This window comes from Mauremys reevesii, linkage group 7, assembly GCF_016161935.1.
Source record: "Mauremys reevesii isolate NIE-2019 linkage group 7, ASM1616193v1, whole genome shotgun sequence".
Classification (NCBI taxonomy): Eukaryota; Metazoa; Chordata; order Testudines; family Geoemydidae; genus Mauremys; species Mauremys reevesii.
This window is the reverse complement of record NC_052629.1, coordinates 63,137,564-63,165,295: the sequence shown is the minus strand read 5'-3', so window position 1 is coordinate 63,165,295 and position 27,732 is coordinate 63,137,564. Positions and strand designations below refer to the sequence as shown.

At 42.0% G+C, this 27,732-nt stretch overlaps 1 protein-coding gene across 18 annotated transcripts in view; it reads left to right on the top strand.

The window, feature by feature from the left end:
• KAT6B (lysine acetyltransferase 6B) overlaps positions 1-27,732 on the top strand; it is a 226,076-nt gene that overhangs the window by 140,065 nt on the left and 58,279 nt on the right. For 9 of the 18 annotated variants that reach the window (XM_039480899.1, XM_039480895.1, XM_039480892.1 and 6 more), the window contains 6 exons: positions 5,361-5,743; positions 7,252-7,373; positions 9,180-9,295; positions 10,705-10,846; positions 16,523-16,684; positions 22,298-22,391. In XM_039480899.1, coding sequence (XP_039336833.1) covers positions 5,361-5,743; positions 7,252-7,373; positions 9,180-9,295; positions 10,705-10,846; positions 16,523-16,684; positions 22,298-22,391 — 1,019 coding nt within the window. Of the gene's footprint in view, positions 1-5,360; positions 6,293-7,251; positions 7,374-9,179; positions 9,296-10,704; positions 10,847-16,522; positions 16,685-22,297; positions 22,392-27,732 lie in introns of all 18 variants that reach the window. The other 9 variants (XM_039480888.1, XM_039480885.1, XM_039480884.1 and 6 more) reach the window with 2 other exon arrangements.

The following is a 27,732-nucleotide window of genomic DNA, read 5'->3' as shown; positions in this document are numbered from 1 at the left end:
TCAAATGGATGATACACCGATAAAGTTAAAAATGTAATTCACCTCACCCCAAAAGATGTCTTGCAAAGTTTCCTACAGTTGATTTGTCACCTGTTCAGGAGACTGTTCTTTGCTGAGTATTTATTTGCCTGAATATGCTATTTCAGAAATGCTGCTTGCCACCTCCTAATATTGGTGCAAATGCCCTCTTAATATGTATAAAGTCCCTACCTACAACACAAGCTCCATAATGAGTCAGTGCTCAGTTCAAGCCCCAGAGGTATCCATGAGACCGAGCTATCGAGTCCAGAGTTACTTTGGAAAAATAACTTTTTTGACCTTTGCTGCTGCTAAGTAGATGCCAGTCAGGACGGGAGCGGGCTGCAGTTCCTCATGCTTCTCTCCAGCCCATGGGCTATTTAGTGTCTGAGAGAAGAGGGTACTGTAGCACCTTTGGCACCCACTTTCCCAATGAATGTTTATGTAACTGAACACAGACTTGTTGGACATCTTAAAGCTGGAGGGAGGGCTGTTGTGGGTGGAGGAGCTAACTCCCTTGTCCTTTTCACCATCTTTTCAAGCTCACACGCAAGAGAAAACAGAGCAAAGCAAGAAGCATCCATAGCATGGACTAAAAAGACATCCTAAAAAAAAAAAGGCAAAATGTAAAGCCATCTCATTGATTCATTTCATCAACTTTGCACTAAGAACATTTGTGGCAATCACTCATACATTTCTTGTTGCAAGAGTGAAGTTCAGTGATGTATGCACACATTGATTGCCACATCTTGACACTAGAGCATCAGCTTGCAAGGTCTAGAGCACGTGAATTACTTTTTGCCCATCTAATGACAACAGTTACTATTTAGGAATTAGGTGCGAATGTTATAAAGTAGATTGATTCGTAGCATCCTTTATGGGAGCCCAATGACGTGTCCAACACTGTGGTGTTAGAAGTAGAAGATGATTGTGCAAACACTGCTGCATAGTTAGAGTGAACAGATCTCCTGTTTCTCCAGGATTGTTCTGTTTTTTGGGCAACCGTATCAGTAGGTTTTAGGACCAAGTTCAGCAGATCTGGGATAATGATCACTCAGTTGACACCTCCATTTCACAATGAAGTTCCTCTGCCATCCCCTTTCTCCACTTCTTTATTGCTGTACTACCATGCTTTAGGTTGTACCCTGGATATCCCCACTACTGTGGCAAAATCAAAGAGAGAGGTGACTATCAGAGAGGCAGGTTGGTGAGTTGGTAGCACATTGGGCCCAGCAGAGAAGCTGAGTCAAACTTTTGCATTAATGTTGAATGTGAGGAATGGGTTATTTGAATCTGCAAAGCGAGATAAGGATAGTAGCATGTCACTGTCCAACACATGTTCCTACTTTTGCCCCCACATGCGCCCCTCAACGCTTTCCTCTAGTGCTATTGATTTGTACTTTTGTGGCTCTCATCACTGTACTGTAGGAGAGCTTCACAATCATTAATGAACTCTACTACTTGCCCCAGTCCTATTGCCCCTATCAAATTTTTCTCTACACACCTAAGACCATCCTAAGGTTTCTTCACTCCACATTGCCAAAAATCTACTATTCACGGCCTAAAAACTTGGTTAATGCAGAGTTAAGGTTGATTGGCAGCATCTTATACTTCTCCAGAATGTCAGATGCACCTATACTTAAACCTCTGAATGACTAACGAATAAAGAGTTAAAGTAAAACAAACTTAAAACCTTTGACAACTGGGATATATATTGTTAGAGGAAGTGTCCCACAAAACCTTAACCCTGCCCCCTTACATCCCTGTGAGAGAGCATAGGACCATACCCTTCCTGAGCAGCTGGAGGACAGTGTGACAAATGCACAAGAGTAATGTGATGGAAACTATTAGGTCGAGCGTAGGTCAGGCTTAGTAAACACAAATTAGCTAGGCATGACCTACATTCAACCACTTCACTTATTCTTGACAAACCACCAAAGAGTTGCCAGATTCTAACACCTGTTCATCCTCGTCCTTGCCAATCCCTGTGAGACATCACCTTTACCTAGCCCTGACCGAGACTGGCAGTGCACTGTTGTGTGCCACCAAGCTGCTAGACCGCAGTAGAGCAGGACAGAGAGGCACATGGTACTTGGTGAAAGCCAGTGCAGACAATGTGGAGTTCTAATGGGCACTGAGAATATGTAAGACAGTGTTAGAAATGGATGAAGCACTCTTATATTCCCCTGTCTTATTGCCACGCACAGTGGAATGCCAGTATTTGGAGGTGACAGCAGCAGTTGTTACAGCAGCCTTAAGAGCTGAAGAAGAGCTCTGCGTAGCTCAAAAGCTTGCCTCTCTTACCAACAGAAGTTGGTCCAATAAAAGATATTACCTCACCCATCTTGTCTCTCTAATATCTGGGACTGACATGGATACAACAGCATTGCAAACTAAAACTCTACAGACATTTTAACAACTTTTGTCTGCTCAGACCTCCTGTGTATCACAGAGAGAGAAAAAGAGAGAGAGATTCCTGATTCCTCTAGCATCAGCTGCGCCTCTCCTCAAATGGCTGTGTGAGCTGTGGTGACTTGCTGCAACTAAGCTCTGGATCAATGAGCTATGAGCCTAGCCCAGTGTCAGTAAGAACGTGTGAAGAGCAGTAACGATGTAGCATTGAGTTGGACAAAATAGAGTGCAGATTTTATTAGAGGTATGTCAGGTTTTGATTTGTTCCAGTGCCTATTGCTAATTGCAGGAGGGCAGCGGTACAGGAGTCATCACCTTAGCTTTAAGTACAGTTGCATTTGATGTTCTGGAATCATATGAGGCACTACTGGCAACCGTAACTCTGCATTAACCAAGTTTTTGGCCCTTTGTTTTCGAAGAAGTGTTGGTAATGAAGGGGGCATCGAGGGGCACCTGCGTGGAGGCAAATGAGGGATTTTCCAGCTCCGCCCTCCCTCTGGTTTCTCCATGTCCCTGGTAGGGCTGGAGGAGCCCTGGGGAGAAATGAAGATATTAACCAGGGGACTGAGAAGCACACCAGCAAGGGAGTGGGGAGGGGAAACCCTAGAGACTCTACTTCACTTTGTAGATAAGTACAAGGGTAGGAGTTTTTTAAATAAAAAAAAATAAAAAAGAGCTATCTCAGCCTCTCACTGTAGTAGTGCTGCTGCCCCATTATCCTCCTCAGTACTTAGTCCCTAGTGAGAACTTTAGTCCAAGTTTGGGATGCTGAAATCTGATCACCCAAGCATGGTGCATGTTGCAGCATGGCAGCGGTCGGCACCTGAGGGCCTTGATTTCACTTCCGCTAAAACAAAGTGGAAACATTTAGAATGACATGTGGTACCACTCTTACCTTTATTTGGGTCATTGCACCACAACTATATATAATAAATACTGCATTTAAAAATGGGCAAGTCCTCTGAAAGAGCTTGCATGATGGTTTTGACTATAAAAATCTCATTTCCCCACTTGTGTCCGAGGATTCTTGGGTAATCCTAGTGACTGATTTGTAGGATTTGTCCAAGAATAAATTATTTCCCCGTTTTCTCAATTGTATGTATGTATTTCTGTCATTAAAACTCAAAAGAGTGTATGGTTTCCCATTGAACAATATTCCTTAAAAATGGGATTATATCTTAATTTACAAGGATGGGTAAAAAGACTAGAGAAGAATAATTCCCTAGATGGAATCAACTGCAGAAATAATCCCACTTTAAAAGCAGTATGAGGGTATGGGAGGTAGCGAATCTAGCCATCTTTCATATGGGGCTGGACCTTAATGTGCATAAAGTTGCTGAAGCTGCTTAGCCCTTTTGATATAGTGTATGGAATCTTACCTCGTACTAGTGGAATAGCATTGCTTAAAAGGACCTCTGTATGGAAACCTGAACAGGCAAGTTACTGCAGGAGATTTAAATAAAACAAGGTGCTTGTTAACCTTTGGGCACTGATGTTTATTGGCACATCTGGTACTGACAATAGGTGTTGTAGCTAGAAATATGAACTTCTGGCATCAACAGATTCAGAAGACTTTAGAGAAAAAGATATTTTTAAACACGATTGGGAATTTTAAGAGCTCTTCAGCTACCCAAATTCAGTGATGTGTGGGAGTGAAGCAGGGGCCAGTTTTATGGCTGGTGGGCTCTTGGAGTTCAGGTACCAGATGGTAGCCCCAGGCTGTTCCATCTCTAACTAAACGTAATCTGTTGGAATTAATTGTTTCAGCTTTACAATTAAAAAGGGAAAAATCTGTGGAAGGAAACCTTCCTCTGCAAAATACACAAATGTTTTAAATAAATGTAAGGATGCATTTGGGGGAGAGTGGGAGTGGAATAATTTGATGTAATTATGCAGCTTTGTTTGGGTTTGAAGTATCAGACTTCCTGATGACATGTATTTCTTTACTATGAATAACCTCGGCTGTTCAGTTTGTATTTACTTCAACAAAATACCATTCTTCAATATTCCCTTCAGTGTTCTGTCTTCTCATTCAGTCATTAGCTATCAGCTAAATCAGCATTTTTTTTAATGCAAGCTTTGGCCTGGAGCATGCCCTCTGCTCATTCTTGTAAACTTCACCACTTCTCTTCAAGCTTTTTCATGTCATGCCTAACCCAGTTATGACTTTTCTTTGATCATTATTTTATTTATGCTTTTGCTGTTTCCCTCTCTCTCTCTATTTTTTGCTTTAACTACACTTTCATTTTTTTTAAATAGAGAGGTCGCTTTGTTAACTGTATGGGTAGTGCTGTGCATAAACTACCTCATTCCATCTTTAGAGCTTCATTTTTTTTAAAGGGATATTTTTGTGGTCTTTTATATAAAAAAAATACTAACTTCATCAGTGCAATCTAATAAAATTATACAAAAATACCAGTTTCCTGAAGATTGGCTGTATTATTTCCCCATACGGGTAGAACACCTCTGCTGGGTTTTAGTGAACATTCTGCTGAAATCAATAAAATGTTTTGATGTGCTGTGTATACTTTGTAGCACAGGACATGTGCATCTCCTGGATGTATGTTACAGATTTCACAGAAGTGAAGTGATTGATGTGAACAAAACCAGTATATTAACAATTTTTCTCTCTTTTGAGAGAGAAATTTTTTCCTTTAAATATGTGTTGTGTATATACTGAAAACTTTTCTATCCCACTTCCTTACTATTGGTACATGCTATGGACTACCCAGTGAAATCTGATAGGTATCAGCGGCTCACTTTCATTCAGTGAATCATGTGTCAGTAGTGCATAATTATTTTTAAGGGTCATTGTTCCACTCTTGACTTTTAAGTGCAATGGCATATATGTTTTATGTAGAACTGTTTTGACAGCAGTTTTTGTAGTTTTTTTTTTTAATGCTGATTTTATTTTCCAAATTTTTGCATAGGTCTGTAACCAGTGATGAAGGATCCATGAATGCATTCACAGGAAGGGGGTCACCTGGTAGGGGTCAAAAGACTAAAGTCTGTACCACACCTTCATCTGGTCATGCTGCATCTGTGAAGGATTCAAGCAGCAGATTGCCTGTTACAGACCCCACTCGGCCTGGTGCCACCACCAAAATCACCACCACCTCCACCTACATATCTGCCTCTACACTTAAAGTTAACAAGAAAACCAAAGGGCTCATTGATGGCCTTACTAAGTTTTTTACACCATCACCCGATGGTCGCAGATCACGAGGTGAAATAATAGACTTTTCAAAGCACTATCGTCCAAGGAAAAAGGTCTCTCAGAAACAGTCATGCACTTCTCATGTGTTGGCTACAGGTACCACACAAAAGCTAAAACCTCCACCTTCTTCACTTCCACCCCAAACTCCCATCTCTGGTCAGAGCCCCAGTTCACAAAAATCCTGCACTTCCACCTCTTCTAACTCTCCCCAAAGTTCTTCCAGTCAGTCAAGTGCACCCTCCTTTAGCAGCCTTCCTAATAACAGTCAGCTAAAGGGACTCTTTGATGGACTTTCTCATATTTATACCACCCAGGGACAGTCTCGAAAAAAGGGACACCCAAGTTATGCACCACCTAAACGTATGCGTCGTAAACCAGAGTTATCTTCCACATCAAAATCTAATACCCGTTTCTATGGAAAGAAAGAGATTAGAAGTAGGTTTATTTCTCATTCCTCCACCTCTGGATGGGGTGTGTCTAGAGGACGTGCTTTTAAAGCAATTGCTCACTTCAAGCGAACAACTTTCCTTAAAAAGCACAGGATTCTAGGCAGATTAAAGTATAAAGTGACCCCTCAGATGGGGACCCCCTCACCAGGGAAGGGGAGCTTGGCAGACGGAAGGATTAAACCTGATCAGGATGATGGTAAGCAAAGGTCAAAGCTCCAACCAAACCTGCGTCCCGTCCAAAACCAAAATTCTTATTTTGTCACATAGGTCTTAGCTATTTCTCTTATTCTTACTTCACTCTCATACAAAAGCAATGAAACTTTGACCTTTTACCTAATGCTGACTAAACCTCCAAAATGTTTTTTCTGACTAATACTATACCACCGTTTTATTATTATTTTTGCATCTGTAGTGGCACTAGGAGCCCCAAATGCCTTCATAACGTTGCTTATGGCTTTGTAGTACCGCATGAGTAGCCACTTTCATGCTACTTCCTTGTTCTTTCCCCTGCCCTTTCTCTGGCAGTAGTGCTGTCATTATGATTGTGTGCTTATAATGATGGACATTTCAATTCTTCATTTCCCTCTGCTCCATTGCTTTTTCATGAACAATTCCATCCTGCTGCAGTCTCCACGACACTTGATCTGTACTGCTGTAAAATGTCCTTTTTCTGATTATTTTTATTTAAGTAAGAGGAAATATATTTATAATGTCTGAATGTACATTTTAGCGTAGCACTGGTCTCCTAATTTTTTTAAAAGGTTTTTTGTTTAAACTAGCACTGAAGGGGACACAGGATTTTTATTTTTATAGAGAGATAGCATTGGAGACTTAAAATACATTATACATATACTTAGTATCACCTTAACAGTTTCAGGAGGTTTGTGTTCAGAATTCATGTAGTACAGTTGAACTAGCCTATAAAGGCCTATAAGAGATACGCAAGAAAATACTGAAATTTGCTCCTGCAGCTGCAATTTTAAAAACTAGAGAGGGAGGTGGGGCATAGTTATAAAGGATTCCAAATCTAAACTAGAATGGGAGTTTCTAAGAGCTGTCACTGCCTGCAGTGCTATTTAGGAGTACTACACAGGAACTGTAAGGCATGTGGTCTTCATGTCTGTGAATAAACCTTCTGCTGGTTTTAAATAACAGATACAGAAATCAAAATAAGCATCAAACAAGAAAATACAGATGTAATTCTGGTGGGGAGCAAGGAAATTGTTACAGAGGAGGATGTGGAAGTTTTTAAGCAGGCTCGGGAACTTTCTCTGGAGGTAAGACTGACTGAAAATCATTTCAGTAATGAAGCATGTTGTGGTCAATTCAATTACCTTTATAAATTAACATTGAATTATTTTTCTGATGTTCATTCAGCCTCATGGTATTTTTGATATGCTCCTTTGACCTAGTGTTTCATACTTGATGAATGTCTAGTGGAGATGTTCTGTATACAGTAGTATTCCCTTAGATTGAAGCTCTGTCATCCTGGTGGAGAGAACCAGATGAGTGACACTTGTGGATTTTAGATATCTGGCTCCTGTTCGCTAGACAAGAAATCAAAGGCTAAAATCCTGATCAGCCCTTTGAAAATGTAGGTGTTAGTAACTATTAACTGTGCATTTATACCCCCCACCCCTCATTCAGAAAGCAGACACTATGAAAAGCCACCAGATAATCTCAGTGTCCTGTCACTCTTCTATAAGAAATGCAAAACTGGATTTTATGATCAGTATATAACTTCACTGCTTTATGTTGCCCAGTTATTTTAATAGTCTATAAGATTATTATGGTCATTGAAATGTTTGAGCTGGATCTGCCTAAAACTATTGCACCAGCTGGTACTTAGATGCTCTCTTTTTTAGTATGTGTTATACAGCCTCAGCAGGGTATGTATTTATATCTTCCCTTGCTCCTTGTACACTCGGCTGAGAGAGCTCCCGACGTACAGACTGGATTTCCCTCTAGCAAAAAGGGCTTTTACTTTAATGTGCCAGTGCGAAAAGACAAGATTTTTTCTTTGAACCTCATTGTGGAAGGTGCTATTCACAGGGGGAGCTCAAGGAGACAGGCAAAAACTGCATCTCTGAGAGTATGGGATGGAGGGGGTGCACATAACACCCACTACTACAATTTTTCCAGGGTTGTGTCTGAATCTAGACTTGTGATCTCTTGTGCAAGCCCTCGTCCAACCCCTCAGTCTTTTTAAAGAGAGTCTAGTTTGTCTCTCAGTAATAAACTTCCCCTTGCAGGCCAGAAGTGAAAGTACTGAGACTATGTCTGGTATAGACACACAGTGTAAATTAGGCACGATCTCAGCTCTAAGTGTTTCAGCCTAATTTGAGATTGGCTATTGAGGATTTTACCTCTTAGTTTGCTGCTAGCTACTTGTCTTTATAAATAAATTCTCATCCCTCTCCCACAGGTCAGAGTATATTCTGTTGGATTTATTTGATTAAGGTAACCTCCCCCCCCTCCACACACACAAAGTCCCCATTTAACCTCCTCTGTGGACCCTAGAGGTCATTGTCCTACCAAGTGGACTACTGTCATCTCAGCTAAAGTTAACTTATTTTAACACCCTTTTGGCACTGGAGGTTGCAAATTGAACCCTCGGTTACCCACAGCACCTGCTTGCAGGAGGGGTAAGCCCACTTCTGGGATAAAGAAGGTGCTCCCAATGTCACCATCCTTCTTCATTTGGTTCTGCTGAGAAGGACCTCTTGGAATTTGAGCCAGGACTCCAGACAAGCTCTGCCAACTGCCTGTGAGATTTAGTGAATCAGAAAACCTGTTTAGCTGGGCCCAGCCCTGCCTGTTTTGTGGGCAGCATCACCCAGTGCCAGGCCCTCCAGTGGAATGGAGCTTACAGCCAGCTTTTACTGCTGCACTCCAATCCTGCCAGGCTTTCTGCAGCCTGGGTTCTAGCCCCACATTTGACCATTTCCAGAGACGTCTAACAACTAATCATGTCAGAGAAACTTGAAGATTTTCTGATTTTAACCAAATGAAAATGAAGATGTGAATTGACTCTCCTCTAATTCCTTATAACTGAACCTTTTTGCTTTTGTTACACCTGACAGAAAATCGGATGTAAAAACAGCAGTGAAACAAATGGCCGGTACCCTTCAGTAATAGAATTCGGGAAGTATGAGATCCAAACCTGGTACTCTTCACCTTATCCGCAGGAATATGCAAGGTAATAGGGTGGTCGAGATTACTATTTCTTTTTATGTGATGGTGAGGATGAGGGCTTCATCCTGTTCTTTTGTTTCACGGTATTTCAGCTGAGATTAAATTTAACTAACACATTGAGGCAGCACCCAAAACTATTACTTCTACGGCATTTCTTTTGCAGTCTTATTAATTTTGTACAAGTTCCTAGTTGTCCCTTTATTGCAAACATACTGTAAATCCTGCCTTTACTTTTTTTTTTTCCCCAGCTGGTATTTCCCTCTTCCACTGAGAATGAGGTGTATATTGTGAACAGAATATACTGGATTAGACCAATTTCATTTTATTAACTAGAGGACTTTCCAGTGGCAACAGCCTACTTCACTTATTTGTAAACTTTCCTCAATTCTACCATACTGGGGACTGAGCAACCAGCTACAGGGAGCAATAAGTAGGCTGAGGTGATAGCAGGTAGTACATTAGTATGAACCAACAGTGTGATATGGCATCTAAAATGGGCATTGTGATTCTTGGCTGCACTTGCAAAAGGCGTTACATTACGGAATGGAGAATTGATGATGCCTCTTTATGGTGATGGAGGCAGTTCTCCCTAGAATAGGTGCAGTTTTAGGCACCAAATTACCAAAAAGATGCGGATATAGAGGGGAAAAAATATACATGATTATAGGTCTTCAGGGATGATTTTCCAGGAAAGATTAAGAAATAAATGACTATAGGTTGGCGAAGTGATGATGGAGATGTGGACATAAGTACCTACAAATACTTGAAGGAAGTAAATCATTATAACCACCTATATACAGTCCCAGGACATGAGAGTTGCTTTTAGAGCACGTGTAAATTGGCCTCTGCTCCAAAGATGATATGATATAATTAGTTTATGCAACAGTGTCCTGCTGTGTCTGTAGTTTCAAAATGAGGATAAACCTAGTGCTAGAAAATTTACTGCAGGGATTTGCTGTTCTGTCAGTATGAGTGCAGGGGACTGGACTAGATGACCTCTCGAGGCCCCTTCCAATCCTAAGATTCTGTGAAACTAGGTGATCTAGTTGGTCGTCTTTCTCTAATTTCTGTGATTTGGTGAGGCAGCTAATGACAGTCCAAGCCATGGATCAGCCAAGATGAGGCATTCTTCACTTCTGACTCAGCTGAATCAACTCTACTATGTAATAAAGCCTCTCATCTCATTTAGGAGAAAATCACTTACATGAGTCTCTGTGCATTATTTTCAAATAATGCATGCCTGTTTTAATCTTCCCCCTGTGGTGCATGTTTGGCACACACAGAAATACAGTTTAGTTCAAGTCTGTTCAGATATTTTTAAGATGGGTGGAGAGGGAGAACATGATTTTTGGTCACAGAGTTTAGAACTGTAACAGCACTCTAAAACTCTTCATGATTTTTATACTTCAACAGACTATCAAAGCTTTACCTGTGTGAATTCTGTCTTAAATATATGAAAAGTAAAAACATTTTGCTAAGACACTCAAAGAAGTGTGGTTGGTTCCATCCTCCAGCCAATGAAATCTACAGAAGAAATGAACTTTCAGTATTTGAGGTAGGTATATTAAAAATCCAGATTGTTTAAAAAAGAAAAACTTACATGTATTTGTTGATTATATACCAGTTGAAGGCCACAGTAGAAAAAGATAAAAATGTATTACAGTAGAACCTCAAAGTTACGAACACCAGAGTTACAAACTGACTGGTTAACCAGACACCTCATTTGGAACCGGAAGTACACAATCAGGCAGCAACAGAGACAACCCTCCCCCTTTGTGCCCCCCCATCCCTAAAAGGCAAATACAGTACAGTGTTAAATGTATAAAATATTAAAAAATAAAATAAAGGGAAAGCAACATTTTTTCATCTGCATAGTAAAGTTTCAAAGCTGTATTAAGTTAATGTTCAGCTGTAAACTTTTGAAAGAACAACCATACCCTTGAATGTTTGTTCAAAGTTACAAACATTTCAGAGTTACGAACAACCTCCATTCCCAAGGTGTTCGTAACTCTGAGGTTCTACTGTAAATATTTTTCCACTAATATTCATATTGTGCTCAAAAATGTCTCCTCTTTCACTTTTCTCCATCTTTTATATCTTGTGTACTCGTAAGTTATGTAGAACTTAAGAGCTTTCTAGCCTTCTAGTGCAGCAAGCTTTTAGATGTATATTGAAACTATATCTTCCAACTACATGGTCTTTTACTTCTGGTCAGATAAGGGCACCCTTCTTTTTTCCTTTCTACCCATTACATAAGAACAGTCATACTGGATCAGATCAATGGTCCATCTAGCCCAGCATCCTGTCCCTTGACAGTGGCCTGTGCCAGATGCTTTGGGGGAATGAACAAATAGGACAATTTTTTTAGTGATTCATCCCTGGTCATCTAGTCCCAACTTCTGACAGTCAGAGTTTTAGGGACATCCAGAGCATGGGATTGCTCTGCGACCATCTTGGCTATTAGCCACTGATTAATCTATTCTCCATGAATTTATCTAATTCTTTTTTGGACCCAGTTATACTTTTGGCCTTCACAACATCCCATGGCAGGTTGACTGTGTGTTGTGTGAAGAAATACTTCCTTATGTTAGTTTTAAATCCGGTGCCTATTAATGCAGTTGATTGTCCTCTAGTTCTTGTGTTATGTGAAGGGATAAATAACACTTCCTTGTTCACTGTCTCCACACCATTCATGGTTCATGATTTTATAGACTTTTAAAGACATTCAGTTGTGACACTGATTATTTGGGGAAGGAAGAGAACAATGAGCATGACCATTGACTGACTGTATAGGAAATGCAAAGGTAACGTTTTCCTCACTTAAGTTTTCTGCATGGTTGATTTAGGACTCTAGGAGAGAGATCACTTGATCATTACCTGTTAGGTTCACTCCCTCTGGGACACCTGGCATTGGTCACTGTCACTAGACAGGATACTGGGCTGGATGGATCTTTGGTCTGACCCAGTATGGCCATTCTTATGTTCAGAAGTTAAATTTTGAAACTAAAGTTATTCCCCCTACAGAGAGCCTGAGAAATATCTCCTGAGGCATTCTGCCGGGGTGTGTTGGGTACCAGGCTGAACCTGTTAGCTATCTGTATTACTTTCACAGCCTGTTACAAGTTGGGTCAAAGTAAACTGCCTTTAATTTAATTAGTTCAGAAATTAAACCAAGTAGAATATAATTCTTCAGGACATTTTGGAGCTAATCTCCTTAAGGACTTTTGACCACATTGCTCCGCTGAGAAAAGACCCTTGAGCTTAACTAATGAGTATTCTGTATCATGGCTTCAAGTGTCATTGCTGCACCCAATTACCCTAACCTACTTATTCATATTTCTTAAGCACCAGTCCCAATACTACTAGCAGAAAAGACTTCCAGGGTCTTAGGACCATCTTAATTCTCTCAGAAGGATGGCACAAGTATTTCTGACTATCAATACTGAAAAATAATTCTGAATTTTAAAAAATGCCACTACCTGGCACTTTCATATTGTGTAAATATATTTGTTACCCTTGCAGGTATGCTTGTCTATTCCATGTCTTGAAATACTGATATGTAATCGGGTGGAGTCCCCATGCAACTGAACCAAACCTTAAGACTTGTTCTAGTCATTCACAGATTTCATCTTCTTAACTAAAAGAAAATTCTGAATTAAAACTGCACCAACCCCAGCCAATGTGACTCGTGGGGGGGCCCAAAGGGTTACATGACCCTCCCCAAAATGCTGGGGTGGGGGGACAAGGCCAGCAGCCGGGAAGATGAAGGGGCAAGGCCAGAACCGGAAGAGAAGAGGTGGGGCCAGAGCCTCTCCTCTTCCAGCCACGCTGCCTGGTGCAGCATGCAGCGGCATCGCTCTCCCAGGCAGCCTTCAGCCATGCTGCCTACAGCCCAGGCAGGCAGCATGGCCAGACGCTGCTGGGGAGAGTGCATTAGTGGCTCCACACATGCCAGGGGGACTGGAGCAGAGTGCGGGGTTGCTGGGCTAGGGGTGGGGAGGAGTCACGGGGGTCACATGCCTCCCTTTAGCTGGTGCCCCCTTTGTGTTCCTTCTACTAGTCGCTCATTACCCCCAGCCTACATTTTTTTTTCCTCCCAGATATTTCTGCTCCTATGGTTTTCCCATGACACAGGTGAGCCACGCCCTAGATCTCTCATCCAGAGAGTTACTCCCACCTTCCTTAAACTTTCCCAGAGTATAAAAAGCCACACATTTCCTAGTGAGTCACCAGTGAACATGATTAACCTGTTCCTCTCTGCTGGATTCTTCTAATACCTGCTAATACAGAGTAGGGCAACAGGTGAATCTGCCACTATGTTAGTGTTATTCTGTGAGCTGCCATCAATCCATACATCAAAACTTATTCAGTCCTTCATTTTTCTTTTTTTTAAGCATTCTTAAGGGTCTCTCAGAAAGAGCCATGGAAGAGAGAATATTTTGTGGAAGGAAAATCTGGATTCATCAGATGGCCTTTTTTTCCTTCTGTACTTGAGATACTTGGATAGGATTACTGAGACTCTTGAAGACTAACTTTTCCAGTTTGGTTGAAGTGTTGGCTCAGGCCATTACTTCTAATTTTGATAGCTGCAGAAACTCAATGAGGAGTTGATAAAAATTCTGCAGACTTCCAACAAGATACAGTGACTTTACCCCTTCATTCCCTGCATGACAGGACAGAGAAGGGGATGGGCTCTTATTCTCCTTCTGTTTCTCCAAGGAGCAGAAAATGCCCCAGGGCATCTTATGTTTATGTATGCCTTCCTTCCAGTGCAAAACTTTGACAGATCTAAGAGGAGACTTATTGTCATAATTTATTACTCCATTCTAGTCTAGCAAACATTGGTGTCTGAGATTGTAGTCCATTTTTCCCCATTGAACTGCTGAACAAGCTGGTCTTATCAGAACATTACGGAATGCCTTTCCATCTTCACATGAGTGCTCTTTCACAAAATAGCATATAGAATGTTTTAAAGGATTGTCTGTTTCTATAAATTTTTTTAATATCAAGGAAGTCTTCCATTGAAACAACATAACAATTGGACACTTCCTCTTTTAGGAGAGTTGAAAAACAAAATCCAATATTCATTGCCAACATTTTTAGAGGAACTGAAATGTCTTTAGTTAACCATTACAAGTTTTTAAAAATCTAATTAAGGCCGACTTTATCACTTGTTTTTATCACTTGTTTGCATGTGTGTAAAAAAAAATAAAATAAAAATAAAAATCCCCAGTTTCGTACAAGGGAGTCAGTTGCATGAGTGTGCTTAAAATACTTCTGAAATTGTAAGGTACTATAGTGAGATACATAAAAGTATCTCAGAGCGGTAGCCATGTTAGTCTGCATCAGCAAAAAGAGACTAACAAATTTATTTGAGCATAAGCTTTCATGGGCTAAAACCCACTTCATCGGATGCATGCAGTGGAAAATATAGTAGGAAGATCTATATACACAGAGAACATGAAAAAATGGGTGTTGCCGTACTAACTATAACAAGAGTGATCAATTAAGGTCGGCTATTATCAGCAGGAGAAAAAAAAACTTTTGTAGCGATAATCAGGATGGCCCATTTCCAACAGTTGACAAGAAGGTGCAAGTAACAGTAGGGGGAAAATAATTAGCATGGGGAAATAATTTTTACTTTGTGTAATGACCCATCCACTCCCAGTCTTTATTCAAGCCTAATTTAGTGGTGTCCAGTTTGCAAATTAATTCCAGTTCTGCAGTTTCTCATTGGAGTCTGTTTTTGAAGTTTTTTTGTGGAGTATTGCAACTTTGAAGTCTGTAATTGAGTGACTAGGGAGGTTGAAGTGTTCTCCAACTGGTTTTTGAATGTTATGATTCTTGAGGTCTGATTTGTGTTCATTTATTCTTTTGCATGGAGAAGAAAAAACTATTTCCCCATGCTAATTTTTCCCCTACAGTTACTCACACCTTCTTGTCAACTGTTGGAAATGGGCCATCCTGATTATCACTACAAACATTTTTTTTCCTCCTGCTGATAATAGCCCACCTTAATTGATGATTCTCATCATAATTAGTATGGAAACACCCATTTTTTCCTGTTCTCTGTGTATATAGATCTTCCTATTGTATTTTCCACTGCACGGATCTGATGAAGTGAGTTTTAGCCCACGAAAGCTTATGCTCAAATAAATTTGTTAGTCTCTAAGGTGCCACAAGTACTCCTCGTTCTTTTTGATAAAAGTATTTGTATCAGTAGTTCTTAACTCGTAAGTAATGTTTTTTATCTTAAGCTTACTTACAGATATTGTCTTATCCACCCCCAGATACCTGTATGAGGTTAGTGCTTACCCACTTTACAGCAGGTAAAGCAGAGACTTGTCCAAGCCACACCAGAAACTGACTCTGGCAATGGATTATAATAGAGGAATTTCTTCCTGGTGCTGTGCCTAGACCAGAAGGCTCTCTGTGTAAATGAAATACAGATGGTCCCATCATCAAAGAACTCTAGTTGCAAGTAATCGTTTCCCTGAAGAAGAATCTTGAGGAAAGACTCGGCTGCTCACATTGACTATGCTCTTCATTTCAGGGAGAAACTGATTGTGATCAAAGAAATCTGCACTTGTGCCTAGCCTGTCTGCAACCATCAGTATCACAGCTTGATTCTTTATACTTATAACAGACATAGACTAATTATGGTACTTAGCTTGAAAATTTACTTCTCTTGCTCAGTAGCATCTTCGCTCCAGTGTAGAATTTTTATCTTCTCTAATTATATCTAAAATACTGCAGTGTATAATACCAAAGTGACATCCCATTTGCTGGCCCTACACTTCAGGGACTCAGAATAATGCAGTTCAATCTGTTCTACTTTTGGAGGGCAGCTTCTTCAGTAATGATCCAGAGCTTAAGATAGCTTTAATAATGTTTGCATTATCTGCTAGTCATATCTGTTTGATTATAGGGCAATAAGTGAAAGAGATGTAACAAAGTCTGACTGGACCAATTATTAGATCAGATAACCTTGATTGTTTGAGAAATCCAGATCTTCTGAAGATTCTTGCTAATGCAAACAATTAGCACTAACAGAGAATTTCTATTCTGAAATTAACGTTTTTCCCCTTAATACTACATTTTTCAGGTTTTCTTAAAGGATACTGTAAGTACAAGATACCATTTTATGCGAAATAATATGTGAGAAATAATGGTTTTGTGGGAAAAAAATTATCTTTGTGATTTTTTTTTTTTTACTTTTTTTTTTTTTTAGGTTGATGGAAATGTGAGCAAAATTTATTGCCAAAATCTTTGCTTGTTAGCCAAGCTCTTTCTGGACCACAAAACGTTGTATTACGATGTTGAGCCATTCCTTTTCTATGTTCTTACAAAAAATGATGAAAAAGGCTGTCACTTAGTTGGATATTTCTCTAAGGTAAAGCAATATCTCTATATGCTTTTTAATATTAACAATTCATAATTTTTCCACTGTTAAAAATTATGCTTCTTATTCAAGTATTTTTGCATATATAATTTCAATAGATGAAGACAGTTTTTAAAATTTGAAATCCCATCTGCAAGTCTCATAAAATTGTTCACTGTCTGATAGACAATAACAATATCTTTATTCCCCCTCAAAACACTTATATTAACTGAGAAAAGTTCTGTGTATTCAGTAGAGCTGTCAATTAATTGCAGTTAACTCACGCGATTAAAAAAAAGTAATCAAGGTTAAAAAAAATTAATCTCCGCTTTAATCACACTGTTAAACAATAGATTGCCCATTGAAATTTATTCAATATTTTTGTATGTTTTTCTATATTTTTAAATATATTGATTTCAATTACAACACACTATACAAAGTTGACAGTGCTCACTTTATATTATTATTTTTATTACAAATATTTGCACTGTAAAAATGGCAAACTATAGAAATAGTATTTTTCATTTTGCCTCATCCAAGTACTATAGTGCAATCTCTTTATTGTGTAAGTGCAACTTAGAAATATAGATTTTTTTTTGTTACATAACTGCACTCAAAAACAGTACGATGTAAAATTTTAGAGCCTACAAGTCCACTCAGTCCTACTTCTTGTTCAGCCAATTGCTAAGACAAAGAAGTTTGTTTACATTTACGAGAGATAATGCTGGCAGCTTCTTATTTACATCACCTGAAAGTGAGAGCAGGTGTTCGCATGGCACTTCTGTAGCCGGCATTGCAAGGCATTTACTTGCCAGTTCTGTTAAACATTTGTATGCCCCTTTGTGCTTCGGCCACCATTCCAGAGGACATGCTTCCATGCTGATGATGCTCATTTAAAAAAAATAAATGCATTAATTAAATTTGACTGAACTTCTTGCGGGAGAGTTGTATGTCTCCTGCTCTGTTTTATCCGCATTCTGCCATATATTTCATGTTATAGCAGTCTTCGGCTCATGATCCAGTACATGTTGTTCATTTTAAGAACACTTTCACTGCAGATTTGACAAAACACAAAGAAGGTACCAATGTGAGATTTCTAAAGATAGCTACATCACTCAACCCAAGGTTTAAGAATCTGAAGTACCTTCCAAAATCTGAGAGGGACGGGGTGTAGAGCATGCTTTCAGAAGTCTTAAAAGAGCAACACTCCGATGTGGAAACTGCAGAACCTGAACCACCAAAAAAGAAAATCAACCTTTCTGCTGGTGGCATTTGACTCAAATGATGAAAATGAACACGCGTCGGTCCGTACTGCTTTGGATGGTTATCGAGCAGAACCCATTATCAACATGGATACATATCCTCTGGAATGGTTTCTGAAGTATGGTGTGACAGATTGGATCACAGCAACCCCCTTGGGACTGCCACCTGGTGTGCTTAGACTACCTTTGAGCCTGTTTTCCGTGCCAGCTTCGGATTTTAGTGCCCTGCCTGGTTTGAGCCAGACATGCTAGCCTGCTACAAACACAGACCCAGGTCTGTACTATGTGCCCCACAAGTTGCAGGCTTAACTGAAAACAGCTTAAGAAGTGCTCCTGTCTCCTCCACTCAGATACCCAACTCCCAATGGGGCCAAACCCCAAATAAATCTGTTTTACCCTGTATAAAGCTTATACAGGGTAAAGTCATAAATTGTCCACCCTCTATAACATTGATAGAGAGAGCTGTACAGCTGTTTGCCCCCCCAGGTATTACAACATACTCTGGGTTTTACTCTGGTAAAAAGTGATTTTATTAAATACAAAAAGTAGAATTTAAGTGGTTCCAAGTAATAACAAACAGAACAAAGTGAATTACCGAGCAAAATAAAATAAAACACGCAAGTCTAAACCTAATACAGTGAGAAAGTGATTACAGATATAAACTCACCCTCAGAGATGTTTCAGTAACCTTCTATCACAGACTGGACGCCTTCCTAGTCTGGACCCAATCCTTTCCCCTGGTACAGTCCTTGTTCCAGCTCAGGTGGTAGCTAGGGGATTTCTCATGTCTTCAGCCCCCATTTTTTCTGTTCCACCCTCTTATATATTTTCTGCAGAAGGCGGGAATCCTTTATCCCTCTCTGGGTTCCCACTCCTCCTTCTAAATGGAAGAGCACCAGGTTAAAGATGGATTCCAGTTCAGGTGACATGATCACATGTCACTGTAAGACTTCATTACCCACTTGCCAGCACACAGGTATACAGGAAGACTTACAAGTAAACGGAGCCATCTATAGTCAATTGTTCTAGTTGATGGGAGCCATCAAGATTCTAAACCACCATTAATGGCCCACAGTTTGCATAACTACAATAACACCTCAGAGTTATATTTCGTATTTCTAGTTTCAGATACAAGAGTGATACATTTATACAAATAGGATGACACACTCAGTAGATTATAAGCTTTGTAAGGATACCTTACAAGAGACCTTTTGCATGAAGCATATTCCAGTTACATTATATTCACACTCATTAGCTTATTTTCATAAAATCATATAGAGTGCAACGTCACAGCCAGCTATAACAGTGCCATGTGGACCCCTGTTCTCACTTTCAGGTGATACTGTAAACAAGAAGCGGGCAGCATTATCTTCTGCAAATGTAAAGAAACTTGTTTGTCTGAACAAAAGTTGGACTGAGTGGGCTTTTGGCTCTAAAGTTTTATATTTTATTTCTGAATGCAGTTTTTTTGTACATAATTCTACGTTTGTAAGTTCAACTTTCATGATAAAGAGATTGCACTACAGTATTTATATTTGGTGAATTGAAAAATACTATTTCTTTTGTTTTTTATAGTGCAAATATTTGTAATAAAAATAAATATAAAGTGAGCACTGTACACTTTGTATTCTGTGTTGTAATTGAAATCAATATATTTGAAAATGTAGAAAATATCCCAAACTATTTAAATAAATGGTATTCTGTTATTGTTTAACAGTGCAATTAATCGTGATTAATTTTTTTAATCGCTTGACAGCCCTAGTATTCAGTTAAGTCTGTTTTTACTGATTATCTGGTGATTTATAATTGTTCAATTTGACATGAAATCTTTTTCTATACAGTTCACTTAGTTACAGATTCTGCATAGATATACTGTACTACGCCTGGTTTTCAAAAGTTTTAGATGTACAAAATAGGCACAATTTACATGTGTATTTACAGATGTATTTTGGTAAAACTTGCTATTTACACATAACAAATGACCATTTCTGTTAATCTTTGGTCACTTGTGTGCATAAATACCTGACTTTTTTTTGCAGTTTTTAATTGCACATTAAACTTTTGAAAATCAAGCCCTAAGTTACTAATTTTCATAGTGGATGTCTTTTTGACTTGTGGTGATACTTCGAATTTTAAAACAACAATCCCAATTATTGCTAAGAGGGAATTTCCTCTGTATTGCCTTGACAGAGGCTATAGTAAAATTAATTGCAAGGTAAAAGTAGAATTTCTTGGAATAGGGAGAAGCTCTATATTTGTTTGTCAACTTTCAAGTCAGAGGTTTGGTATGTCAGTAGCTTCCAAACTAACTTGTCATAAAATCATTTTTATCTTTGGAAATTAGGTGATTTTTCTCATTTTCCTTCAGATTGCTCTTAACAAAAAAAGATCTGAAATTTTTTTTTAAAGAGATCTGTTGAAAGTGATAAAGTTGGAATAGCTGCCTAGTCTACTGACGTGTTTTGGGACTGATACATTTGTCCTCAAATATAAGGCTTGGAGAGAATCTAAGGCATGGTCTGCACCTAAAACATAAGTCGACCTAGCTACATTGCTAAGGGCAAAATTGAAAAATTTCATTTTCACAGTTAAGCCGACCTAAGCCCCACTATATACACTGCTAGATTGACAGAAGTCTTTGACTTAGTTACCACGTCTCAAGGGGGATGGATTTATGACAGCGATGGAAGAATACCACTGTAGCGTTTTTATTGTAGACATTCCCTAAGTAACAGTGAGATTGACAGACATAATTTGCACTGCCTCAGACCCTAGAATTTTGTATGCCTTTGATCTATTTCCTTGTAGGCCTATTCATTGGTCATAGTTTAGATGATTCGAAGATTACAGATAAAATAGTACTGCCACTTTTGAGATTGGCACATACCTTCTAGTACATTCATTGTCTGAGGTACCATTCCTAAACTTTACTAGGTATAAGGACTTGCAGGAGATGCATTAGCATTCAAAATGAAGACTGGAATTTTTTGCCTCTTTCTCCCCCACCCCCTGGCACCAGTTCAGGAAAGCACTGAAACATGTACTTAAATCCCATTGACTTCAATAAGACTTAGCATATGCTAGAGTGCTCTCCTGAATTGGGGCCCTTTCTTTTCAGTGTTCTGTAGCTAGTATTCTTTTGTGGGCAAAAATTCCCCTGAATCCTTTGCAGTGGGCACAGTAATATTTCAAAGTACGTATTATGGCAGTCAGTTCAAGGGGTTTGGGGCCATACTGGAGACTAAGCAGTACTGTCAGTATAAATCTGCACGAGATGGGATACTTTTATGAAATGTGGCAAAGAGGCAATCGAATTTCATAAGTGAAGGAGCGTGATTTGAGGCTGGCCTATTGCCACTTGTGACGGTGACAATTTCCATACTATTCTGGCATTTCCTTACATGTGTTACCCTGAGTAGCTTCCTAGCAAGTCTATGCTTGCTGCAGCTTTCTGTTGAATATGTCACCCGATTTGAGTGGTCTGATTTAGGTCTTTGATGCTGTTAGCTTTATTTTAAAAAGTTACTTATATTTAATTGCATTACTCCTAAAGACAGGACAAGGCCTGTCTCAGGACTGTTCTTGTCTGGATTTTGGCATTTTTTGGATACTCCTGTTAAAACAATACTGCCCCTACACTGCATCAAAATTTTAAAAAACAAAGATCCTTCAGACTATATTACAAGGGCTGCTTCCTAGTTTAATTTCTGTGTCTGCTTTCCCCTTTGTCTTAGGCAGTCAGTGTAATCTTTGCCTCTATTAAGTTCATAGTCATGTGATTTTGTCTTGTCTGAAATGCTGAGATCTGATGGCCCAAGCATTTTTTCTTCACTTTGTAATCAGAGGAGAATGCATTTGTCTGTGAAAAAAATGTATCACTTCAGTTACACAATTGTACTAGCATTAAAGGTATTTGCTAAAAGGTAGAAGATGAAATGTGGGTGAAAGGCAGTAAGTTATTTAACATGACAATTGCTGCAAACCTAACTTGCTCTCTTTGGTGAGTGTGTGTATATTATTTCCCCTTGTATATACCTGACAGAATAATCAATGTCACATGAAAAGATTTTTTCCCCCATTCTGCACTTAACCTTCATTACAGTGTTTATGCAAGTCCTTGGGATTTTGTTTAATTTCTATGGTTCTGACTTTTTAAATAGTAAAAAGAAATATTTTAGAGCGTGCATTTGATTGATACTTTCCCTCCTATAATTAATGAATACCTTAGGATTATTCTGCTTTGGTATTGACCAGTTATGTCTTTTCACCTTTCTGGAATATTTTACAAGGACAGTGGCAGGTGCAAGGAATTGCCCACTTCAGCAGTGCTTTGACATACTTGATCTGTTTCTCCTTCCCTCAGGAAAAGCTTTGCCAGCAGAAGTACAATGTCTCCTGCATAATGATCATGCCCCAATATCAAAGGCAAGGATTTGGAAGGTTTCTCATTGATTTCAGTAAGTGAAGTGCTTTATTTACATTCATGATCCACAGAGCTGATGGTTGTTATGGGAAACAGTAACATATAAAACTTTATTTAACCTGCTTTGTTGTTTTTATCAATAGATAATGGGATTTCTATTTATATTTACATAGGGCAGAAAAGCTCCCTGAAGTGAAAAACTTACTGCTGCTCTGTTGTTGTACTCTAGGAAATTGAGAATAGATCTCTCTGCAGTAATATTAGCTCACAAAGCTATTACACTGAATGAATGTCTAAATTACATTCCATTTTGCGCTGCTCATTAGTACAAAAAGAGGCAATTATTTGTGATTAAAGCTAAAGAAGGTGTTAGTCCAAGGCATTCTCCACTTTCTATATTTTTTTTAACTTGTAATATATTTTTAGTGGAACAATTCTTATGAAAAGAACATATTATTTCAATATTTCTTAAAAAAAAAATAATTTAAAAAGCCAGGGAGAGAGAGAGGAATTTCATTACCTACCTTCTCTAGTGAAAATTCTGCTCTTTGTAGCAAATATATAAACTGGTATTCATGGTTGTATCCTTGCTTGCTGCTTTATTATGCAAATCTGTACATCTGACCTGTTTGAAAAGCCTAAGGATAATTTGTTTAAACATACCCGTGTATCACCCAAAACCCCTCAATTTGAAATCACAATAAAATTGAAAACAAAATTCTGTAGGTAAATGTTCCAGTTAAATGCCTTCTGTGCTTTTGAATCTGACTTTGTAATGTCATTTAGAGAGAGGATAGAGAAGCTGGGTTAGCATATGTGAGGAAATGGGAAATTGAGATTTCACTATGATTTTAAAGCATTGTAAGAGTACATGGCATCATAGGCAGTTAAGATAATAGGTAGAGTCCCATGTTTTTGGCAAATACTCAAATTTGGAGAGGCGGGTGGGCCAAACTTGAGTGGCAATGCCACCCGTGTGTTGCAACGCCCAGAGCGGGGAGCTGGGCCCAGCCCTGCAGGAGAACAGCTGCTGCTGCAGTGTGAGTGTAGGGCTGATGCATTCTGTAGCACTCTCCTCCTTCCCCCCAGAGCCTCCCACCCCAGGGGCAGGACCCAACCCCCTCTTACAATGGGCTTCCCACGAGGAGACAAACTTCCCAAAAAATAAAACGAAGAATTTATAAATAAAAAAATTCACAGGCTTCTAGCAATATGGTTCCTGCCTCAAAGGGGCATGCAAGTGGATTAACATACAAATATAACACATTATGGTATAACAGCAGGACTAAGACAATAGCTTATGACTATAGAGTTTTGATACTCTGTCTTGCAACATTCTACGCAGCATGACCACACTGCTTTTAAAAAACATTAGGATTAATAAAAATACTATGTCTATAGTGCCTTTCATCCAATAGCTTTACAAACAATTAAGCTTCACAACACCCCAGTGAGATAGATACGGATCACTTCATCCACCATTGAAAGGCAGCCACCAGTGGAGTGGAACACAACAGCTGTCTAACTGTGCGGTTAGATTATATCACATTTTAGGGCAGGAAGTGAAGAATACCATATACTATTAGAACAGCAGGGGGAATTTAGGAGGATAGTCACTTGAGTTTGAATTTGGCTCAGGCATGAGGATTAACACCTCTGCTCTGATGAAAAGGGATGTTGAACTTTTAATGACCAGGTGGTCAGAACCACAGTTTTGTGCCTTATCTGAAAGACCACACATACAGTAAAACACCCACATCCTCGAATAACACCATGCTAGATTTTTGATTTAGTACTGATACAAAGAGCAGAGTGACCCCCTACTGAATTGCCAACACCACTTTAAAACTTATATGTTGTTCTTCGAGTGATTGCTCCTATGCATTCCAGTTAGGTGTGCGCCCTAACAACCTGTGTGACCCTAGCAACTCCGGCGGGCCGGCTGGGCGCCCCCTGGAGTGGCGCCGCTATAGCGCAGGATATATACCCCAGCCGGCCCGTCCGCTCCTCAGTTCCTTCTTTCCGCCCGTGACGGCCGTTGGAACAGTGGAGCACAGCTTAGCTGACCTCCACTTCCCTAGCTACTCGTAGTTTTCTCTCGTTCTGTTTATAGTTGTAGTTAACTCTGTTTGTTTGTAGAATAGTATAGTGTATTTATTTTGCAGGGGTCAGGGTTTATCCCCTTCCCCTCACCCGGTGCCGGGTCCGATGCCCGGTCCACAGCGTTTTCTAATGCTCGGCCGGCCACAAGCCGCTGCCGACAAGGGATCTTCTCCTAAGTGACTCGAGGGATCTTACCTCCCAGATAAGTGCTGCATTTGTGAGGCCCTTAATCAGTGAACAAAGGGGAGCGGGGCTTTCGTTTTAAACAGCTCCTGAGGGAGGCAGCTCTTGCTCCTCCGCTGTCGGCGCCGAGCGCTAGTTAGTTTTCACAGCGCGCTCCCTCGGCACCGGATCGCCGGTACCGCCAAGGCCTCCTGGCACTACCGTCACTACCGACGTACCCTCGGCATGGACCCCTCTCCTGGAGGATGAAGAGTTACTCCGGCCAGGCAAGAGCCGTCGAGTCCAATGCTGGAAAGCTCCCCGGTTCGCACCGTGGTTGAGCTCGCCCGGAAGCTGCGTCCGAGCCGCCTGCTCCGCAGCTGAGCGCTATGCTCAGTCGTATCGCCCGGCACCGATGTCTGCCACGGCACCGACACTATCCGCACCTTTCACTCCGGCCAGGCAAGAGCCGTCGAGTCCGGTGCTGGAAAGCTCCCCGGTACGGACCGTGGTCGAGCTCGCTCTGAAGCTGCGTCCGAGCCGTCTGCTCCGCAGCCGAGCGCTATGCTCCGTTGGATCTCCCGGCACCAATGTCGGCCGCGGCACCGACAATATCCGCACTGTTAACTCCGGCCAGGCAAGAGCCGTCAAGTCAGGTGCTAGAAAGCTCCCCGGTACGCACCATGGTCGAGCTCGCCCGGAAGCTGCGTCCGAGCCGCCTGCTCCGCAGCCGAGCGCGATGCTCAGTCGGATCGCCCGGCACCGATGTCTGCCGCGGCACCGACAGTATCCACACCGTTAGCTACGGCCAGGCAAGAGCCGTCGAGTCCGGTGCTGGTAAGCTCCCCGGTACGGACTGTGGTCGAGCTCGCTAGCATGCTGCGTCCAAGCCGCCTGCTCCGCAGCCGAGTGCTATGTTCAGTGGGACCGCCCGGCACCGATGTCTGCCGCGGCACCGTCAATGTCCGCACCGTTAACTCCGGGCAGGCAAGAGCCGCCGAGTCCGGTGCCGGAAAGCTCCCCGGTACAGACCGTGGTCGAGCTCGCCCTAAAGCTGCGTCCGAGCCGCCTGCTCCGCAGCCGAGCGCTCTGCTCCGTCGGATCGCCCAGCACCGATGTCTACCGTGGCACCGACAATGCCCGCACCATTAACTCTGGCCAGGCAAAAGCCGTCAAGTCCGGTGCTGGAACGCTCCCCGGTACGGGCCGTGGTTGAGCTCGCTATGAAGCTGCATCCGTGGTGCCAGTTAGGGTCGAGCTCACTATTCCCTCCACGCCGGAGACAGTGTCCACGGCGAGGGGGCTGATTGCAACGACAGCATCTACGCTGCCTCAACCCCCGGCACCGCCGGTGGGGGTTACATAATCGATGGGCAAGCCTGCCTTGATCAAACCACCCTACCTCGGCACCGCAGAGCGGCACCGTTCAGGGTCGCGGTCCTGCAGATGTTCTCGGTCCCGTCACCGATCTAGGTCTCAGCACCATTCTCCATCTTGGTACCAGTAGTGCTCGCGGCACTGGTCAGCATTCTGATCCCCGGTCCGGGACACTCAGTACCGATCAAGCCCCAGGCACCGGGACGCTCGTAGCCACTCCTGATCATTGAGCCTCGCACCCTCGGTCGACCGCCCGGCACAGCTTCGGTGGCAGGTCCCGTTCTCGGTACCGGTCTGTCTACCGGTACCGATCCCCGGTGCCGCATCGAGCGACGTCAGTTACAGACGGAGACTCTACCAAGAGCTTTTCAGCTCCTCCAGGGCCATCCAGCCACGCATCAGTGTCGTCCCGTGCGGACACTTCATATGCGTAGCACTCTGTTTTCCGATGTGCCCTCCAGAGTCTTCCAGGAGACCTATCAGTGGTCATTCTGGACGCCTTGAGTGTACTCCCACGCCAGAGGCGTAGCGGGGACCCCATCTCGCTCCGTTCCCTCGGAGCTCCGGGTGCCAGAGGTGACAATTAGTCGTCCCCGTCTGACCGGTACAGAGCAACCCCCGGTTCGGCACCAGGCTCCCAGATCCCACCAGATCAGCGTTCGTCCAGGAGCTCGAGCCCACACAGGACCCGCTTGTCCCTGGCCTTTCTTCTTCCTCCTCCCCAGATGAGGCGGGGGCAGGAACATACCCCTCCGGCCCTCCTCTAATCGAAATGCGACCAGCCCCTAAATCCAAAGAGGCTGGGCGTGTGGTCTTACTGGGCCGTAAGATGTACCCGGAGGGGGCCCTGCAACTTCGTGTAGCGAACCAGCAAGCCCTGCTTATCCGCTACTGTGGGTGGCAGTGGGCAAATTTACACAGTCGTTTCTTCTGAACTCCCGTCAAGAGTTCGATGCCCTCCTGCAGCAAAGGACGGAGCTGGAGAGAGCTTCCCTCCAGGCCTCGTTGGACGCAGCTGACTCCGCTGCCATGACTCTGGCCTCGGGTGTTGCCACGCGGCGTGTTTCATGGCTCCAGTTGTCGAGCCTTCCCTCGCAGCTGCGGCACGCTATACAGGTCTTGCCCTTCAATGGCACAGGCCTGTTCTCTGAAAACACTGGCCCTAGGCTGCAGAACCTAAAGGGCAGCAGGGTCACTTTGCTCTCTCTCTCTCGGCATGCACACGCCGGTGATTCAGCGCCGACGTTTCCGTCCCCAACCGCCGCTCTTTCCCTGCGCCTTGATAAAGTCAGGACTTGGCCAGCGGGCGTGGCTTACACGGTCGTGGCCATCAATCCGCACCCCAAAGGAGCCGGAATTAGGATCCTTCTAACCACCAATGGGGCAAAAGCCTACCCATCCTCGCCCCTCCTGGGGACCCCTCTCACGAGCGATTCCTCTGGCAAGAGGTGCGGACGCTCCTCTTCATCGGAGCTATACAGGAGGTACCTAAGGGCGAAACCTAATCCCCTAGGCGAAGGGAGGTCTCAGACCTACCCTAGACCTGCGGGAACTCAACAAGTCACGATGCAGAGTTCCGCATGGTACCCAGGGCGACCGTCATCCCATCCTGGGATCCCGGAGACTGGTACGCCGCCCTCGATATGCAGGGAGCGTGTTTTCAGGTCGCCATTTCTCTTCCACGCAGAAGGTACCCTCGGTTTGGGGCCTACCATCGTTATTCCCAGTATACA